At 43.5% G+C, this 6,640-nt stretch overlaps 1 protein-coding gene across 9 annotated transcripts in view; it reads right to left on the bottom strand.

Moving 5' to 3' along the window:
• The window catches only part of gria4a (glutamate receptor, ionotropic, AMPA 4a), an 81,541-nt gene extending 75,488 nt beyond the window's left edge, over nucleotides 1–6,053 (bottom strand). For all 9 annotated transcript variants that reach the window (XM_076282349.1, XM_076282351.1, XM_076282352.1 and 6 more), the window contains exons 1-2: nucleotides 5,966–6,053; nucleotides 4,517–4,675 (exon numbers count right to left, since the gene is read on the bottom strand). In XM_076282349.1, coding sequence (XP_076138464.1) covers nucleotides 4,517–4,675; nucleotides 5,966–6,053 — 247 coding nt within the window. The remainder of the gene's footprint in view (nucleotides 1–4,516; nucleotides 4,676–5,965) is intronic.
• Between the last annotated feature and the right edge of the window lie 587 nt (nucleotides 6,054–6,640).

The following is a 6,640-nucleotide window of genomic DNA, read 5'->3' as shown; positions in this document are numbered from 1 at the left end:
GAATCATTGAAATGAGATGAATCAGTGCCAGGCGAATAAGATGTTTGGATCGCTCCGGGCCACTTCTGTTATTCACAACGTCAGTGATGTGTGATAAAGACCATTTCTTAACCGAGACCGACTGCTAATGGACATGTTCTGTCAAACACTGCATACTTGTATACAACCTTAAGGGATTGAGGAATTCCTCTTGTTCAAACAGCAGAATAGGGGCAACATGGGAATTGTAGTCCACCGTAAGTCGACTGCTACATTTAATCACTTTGTATGCGCTTGCGCCGCCGCGCCTCAACCGCAGTGAGGTGGAGCAGACAGCTGCAGGCACAGCACTGAAGCGAGCTGAAATAGGCTCTCACGACACCCTGACCCAGCAACCTTCAGCGGGCTCCAGATCAAGCCGTTTAGACAGCTCCTTTTGACGAAGGTCCCTTGGAAATGGGCAGGGAGCCAATCAATACACGACAATCACTAAAGGAAACTTCATCCCTACCTCAGAATAATGACATATGGGAACAATCATATGGGAAATGAATGTACTTCTGTTCTGCCTCTATCTATTTTCTGTCCTGCTGATAAATCCATTGAGGAGTAATTGATTTGACGCAAGTGGCACAGAAAAAAGGAGGCACAGTTCACCAGTCACTGAGGTGTAATTTAGCATCTGGACATCTGAAATTTTAAAAGATGAATACATCTTGGCTGCATTATCTGCGAAGGTACATTAAAGACAATATGATGCATTTCATCTTCAGTCCCAGGTTGTTTATTGGCGTTGTCATCACCATCAGTGACCATAGTAATGGCCATTGCTATCATCATCACGGCATCATCGTTATAACAATTATGATTAAAGGTTTCCTCATTATAAGTACCACATATTCACTGAACTGAGACATAACACTGTCATACATTTAGTGCCCGTTACATAACTATTATATTCTCACTGTGTCAATCCCTACTAACCTATCTTGCTGTCATTTACAAAAATAGACTCCACATGAATCCAGCACTTGCGTGCGAATTGATCGGATTAAGTTTTAAAACTGTGCCTACTATTAGATACACAACTTCAGTCTGAACCCGTTGGCAGAACTTCACATCCTACTGTGTCACACCCACATGTGTAAGAACAACAGAAAGAGGAGCCCTTCTGGAAACCAACATGGCACAAATTCAAGGGAAGGTCTTGTCATAGTTTTCTTAAATGAAATGAAATTCAAATTCAAATTCAAATCCAAATCCGAAAAATTATTTTGAAATGTACAAGCATACGAGTACAGATTCATTCAAGAGCACCATTTGCAAAAATATTCAGCAAGAAGAAATAGCAGAAATGACAAGAACCTCCAACAAAAGAGTGAGACATGAAACTATCTCCAAATGAACTTGATTTAACCCAAATCAAACAATGGCCCCCACAAGCCTCCCAGGGTGCTCCATTCAATTCCTAAATCCCAAGAATGTTTGTCTTCCTCATTTACCTGCCGCCAGAATAAACATCCCAATCACACTAAAATCAGCTTGACATACACAATCACACACACACAAAACACACTATCATTTCATCATGAATCTCATCCCTTGTTTGGTGTCTTTCTCTCTCAATCTGTTTCTTCTTTAGTCAAGTATTGTCTCTCTTTCCCCCTCTCCCTCCCTCACCCTCATATTCTCTGTCTCATCCACTCTCTTGTCCCTGTCTCTTTACCCTTTCTCTGCAATCGCTTAAACAGCCTCTTGTTCTTCTGCTCAATTGTGAAAGACCCAACCCCTACTGCGAATCTCTGACAGCTTGCACAGTGGTGGCAACCCACACCAGCACTACAAATGATCACAAACACTAATAGATGCACTAAAAGGACTGACTGTCATCTAACACCAGTGCCTCGAATACACACACATAGATGTGAGTAAAAGATTGTTTTTTTTTGTTTCCCTCCCAAGCTGACTGTCATCCTCCCAGGAGGAAACTTCTTCCAGAAAAGTCTCAGCGCTGTTCTTTGGCTTTCTGCGAGACAGAGGCTGTGAGGGATGAAGAGGGAAAGAAATTCTTTGGACTCATAATGCGGCCGAGGAAGAGCATGGCAATCTCTTTATATTGCTGCTTTCTTCAAACTGCATCTCAAGGTCAGAGCAATTCTGCTCATATGATGGCTTGCGCCCACTTCATTTAGCCATTGATTTACACACCATTTTCCAAAGCAGAGAGAGAGAGAGAGAGAGAGAGAGAGAGAGAGAGAGAAAGGCATGGTTATACTTTTTCATTCAGTGCCTGAGGAATCAGAAGATAGTCAGAACTAAGTAATAACTGCATGGATCATCCCTCTATTTCTCAACAGCAGCATCACCCTGTAATGGTGATGACTGCTGAAAGTGCTGGGCTGGAGCCAGATAGTAGATAAGACGAACTACCAGAGGAGGAGGCAGGGTGGAAGAGAAGAGAAAGAGGAGAGGAGAGGAGAAAGAGAGCAAGAAAAAGAGGAGTGAGACAGTGGAGAGCATAACATAATGAAATCGAGTAATCCTTGGACCAGATCCTAACAAAGTATGAATCAAACCAGATGTTGGAAAAACGACAAAGGATATGTCTGACCAACCTTTCTGCGGAAATACATCAGAATAGGGGTACTGATCACAGTTCTGGCTGCTTTCAAAAAGCTGCACTAATTTCTTGGTGCTGAATCAGAGCTCTGCGGCAGAAATCTCCATATGAAATAGAGATATTCTGTAGCTGTCTCCTCCATCAGAATGTCTGTTGTGTTTTGCCAGGGGGGTGATTTTTTTCAGCAATCATAGGTCTCAACTTGAAGCCTATGAATCATTTCTCTGTGAATTTCTGAATTATAAGATCTAAACATAGCTACTAACCTCACTAAACCTTTAGGTCTTGCAGAGCACTAGTCAACACTACTTAACACTAATCCGTCTTCTTTTGTATAGAAAAAGCCAGCCTGAAAAACAACACCTGCACTACAGCGAAGGCCCTGAGCCTCTAAGTAAACTTCAGTACCATGCTTTGCCCGAAGAAGAAGGACCGAGACCTGAACGCTCATTAAAATATAACAGTCACTAAACACCATCTGTTTGAAAAGTAGCCTATTTTAACTGTGTTATTACATTTCAAGCTAGTCTAATGGCACAAATAATTTCATCACAACTTTGCCAAACAGCCAATTATGTTGCGTTATGGCAGCCATTTGGTTAGATAGCAAGGCAGTTGCTTTGCCAGCATCTTGTCTAATAACCACTGATATAAATAAAAATGAAGAGGGAGACGAACTGAAAAAAAGACTGATAGAGAAGAAAAAGAAGGACCTAAACCTAGAAACCTAGTGCCCCACTTTCTTTACCTTAAACCCACTACCCCAGAATCCAGCTAACAATCACCTCCATAACCATCACCATCTTTATCAACCTGAAACCGACTTACTGATAAGAATCCAGACATCAAATCATCTCCATAACCAACACCATCCTTCTTAACCATAAACCCACTGACTGAAAAGAATCCAGACATCAAATCATCTCCATAACCAACACTATTCTTTTTAACCTTAAACCCACTTACTGATAAGAATCCAGCTATCAAATCATCTCCATAACCAACACCATTCTTTTTAACCATAAACCCACTTACTGAAAAGAATCCAGACATCAAACCATCTCCATAACCAACACCATTCTTTTTAACCTTAAACCCACTTACTGATAAGAATCCAGCTATCACATCATCTCCATAACCAACACTATCCTTGGTGTGTCAATTCCCTACTTCCTGGTGGTATCTATGGTTGTACCCTCTGCATCCCCCAGAACCAGAAGGGAGAGGTCCCATGGCAGACGTGCACCCTCGCGTTGTGTCACCTCGCTCGGCCCAGGTAAGAGCAGCGGGGGCCCTGGCAGACGGCTTGCCCCGGAGCCAGCCCAAATCCACTCCGTCACACCTCCCACCGGCTTTATCTCACACGCCAAGCAGACACGCAGTGGTAATGAAATAAAAACACAGGCCCACCAGGGAGGCCTTTCAGCCCCATACACAATGAGGGACTTAGCACACACACACTAACACAGAGAGAGAGAGGGGGGGAGGGAGGGGCAGAGAGAGGGAGAGAGAGTAGAAAGTAGAGAGGAAGAGTGAAAAAAGATTTGATATGGCATGAGATTGAAGGATTCTCATTCTCATCAAATCGTACCTAATGGCGCACACCAGCAATCCACATGGGGATTTGAAAACTGTTTGTGTTTGTGGCCTAAAGTGTGTGTGTGTGTGTGTGTCTGTGTGCTCTCTCACATTTTTGTCACAGGGGACCAATGATACAATTTCTTTTCAGCAGCCATCACACGAATATTCACTTTTTCGAGGACATATATAGATATATAAGCCATCAACCAACCAACCCTACAACCAACACCAATCCCATTTCTCTTTCTTCTGTTCCTACACACTCCAGTTCCCAACCCCCCACCCCAGCAACTCCTGTGTGCCAGTGATGATGATGGAAAAACAGCTGTCACTCACAGGCATTGGTGACGGCGAAACTGTTGGCTGTCTCAATATTGTCTACATGAGGCACCAGGTTAAAGGGAGCCTCTGTAGCGTTGGGGCTGGTGTTGTGCAGAAAGATGGCCAGGCGAAAGGCTGTGTATTCCTGATCGGTGTTTCTGATGAAGAGTCCCCCTGCAGAGATGGAGAGAGAGAGGGGGGGGGAGGGAGGAGAGAGGGGAGGAGGGGAAAAGAGCACATACTGAGCAAAGCAATCATCTCTCTCATAAAAATGGCATGTCATTTATTAACGACTACAAAATATACCAATAAATACTGTACATCAGTCTCAATATATGACCGCGTGTTTTCGTGTTTGTTCCGTTTTATAAATTGCTTCAGACAGTTTCATCATAATCTATCGAAGTAAATTGAATTTGCATCTGGAATCGGCTGGCATGCACTAAAATCTTTTAATTATTGTTCGCATTTGAGCAAAAGGCGGTATGGTGCGGTCCAGTTCGATATTCCTTCAATTAGTATCCCTTTTGGATTGGATTTGAAAGCGTTCACTCATACAGGGGAGTGTTGTGTGCATTGCAGTGATATGTAAATGCCATATGAAATGAAAGGAGGTTTCAGGCGAATTCACTGGACCATATTTAGTGTGTTAACTTTATCGGCAGGGCTGTCAGAGGCGAGAGGATGTGTCAGAGACCGGAATCTCATTAAATCGCCTTCTGCCCAGACCGTTGCAAAGCGAGATGTACTGACTGAATAAATTAAATAGCACTAATTTTGATCTAAGCGGGGCAGTGTGCTCAACTGTTATGCTTGCGTGTTTGTGTGTCTGTCTGTCTGTCTGTGTTTGTGTGTCTGTGCGTGTGTAGGCTATATGTCTGCTCGTGTGTCAGTGTACGTGTGCCTGCTTTCCCGTTTACTTGTGTTTGTATTAGGGTAGAGGGGAGCAGGGCGAGTGGGTTGGGGGGCGGGGTAGGGGATATTAATCTAAAGCAAAGCAAGGCAAGCGAGCGAATCGTGTGTAATGCGAAACTTTCATCCGAGTCCAGTAGTGTGATGGAGCGTCCAGGATAGGCATCCCGCGCTAACACGGTCTGCCAGTGAGAATACTGCAGTGGCGCTTTCGTACGGAAAGGAGCGGAACAAAGCGAACTAAAACATTAATGAGCTCAGGACGTCGAGCAAATAAAAAAAAACGAGATTAAATTGCAGTAAAAAGACGACAGCAGGAATAACGTGTCTGATTTCAACGCTCTGCATGCGGAGGAAACAATTATACATCATCTCTCTCATTATGACTCATGATTGATAACGTTCAGTGAATGCACTTCGGTCTTAATGAGTATAAAATAAATGATAAATCCTCTTAACAGAATGCACGGAGAATGTATTTTACGGGTACGAAATTGCACCACCAAGTACAACTAAGAAACCACACGTTCTGTTTTAATTGGCTTTACTTACCGATTTGAACGCTGCTCGGAAAAGCCCCCATTGCCATTTCCCAAAAGCCAGCAAATACCAAGATCAGCTGTAAGTAAGTAATCCTCATTTTCGTTGCATTAAAAGCTGTCGGGAGACATTGAGGATGGTGACACGCGGAGAGAGCAAGAGGAAAAGAGAAAGAGAAAGAGGAAAAGAGAAGGGAGAAAAATATAGAGATTGAGTTTTAACAATCCATGGTTGCTGTATTCTCCCCGCAGTGTCCACAGCCGCTGGAGAAGGCTCTGTCCGGCTCACTAAACGTTACACATGTAAGATGGGGGAGAGGGAGAGCGAGAGACTCGCCAGTGGTAAGGAGCGTCTAGTGGCTGCAAGGAGATATTAGACATGCGCTCTCTCTCTCTCTCTCTCTCTCTCTCTCTCTCTCTCTTTCTCTCTCTTACTCTCGTTCCCTCTGTCTTTCTCTCACTCTCCGCCGGCTCTCGTGTTCTTTCCTATTACATTTACAAAACACTCGCCTTCCCTCTTCAGTTCCACCTCGATGAATCCCTTTTCACTGCGAATCATGCCGTTTCATTGATAAAAATATCGAGTTTAGAATGCGAAACGGTTATATTCCCCGCTGTTTTACCATGTTGTCATTTTCATGTGGTTGCCAATGAATATCATTGCGCTGAGTGTGTTGTGTTTGTTTGC

Source organism: Alosa pseudoharengus, unplaced genomic scaffold (genome assembly GCF_046254945.1).
Source record: "Alosa pseudoharengus isolate Yale_2024_CS ecotype anadromous, Long Island Sound unplaced genomic scaffold, YU_APseudo_1.1 YU_APseudo_1.1_scf_13, whole genome shotgun sequence".
NCBI classification, from domain to species: Eukaryota; Metazoa; Chordata; class Actinopteri; order Clupeiformes; family Clupeidae; genus Alosa; species Alosa pseudoharengus.
The sequence above is the reverse complement of the archived record's forward strand: the minus strand, read 5'-3'. Positions and strand labels throughout refer to the sequence as shown.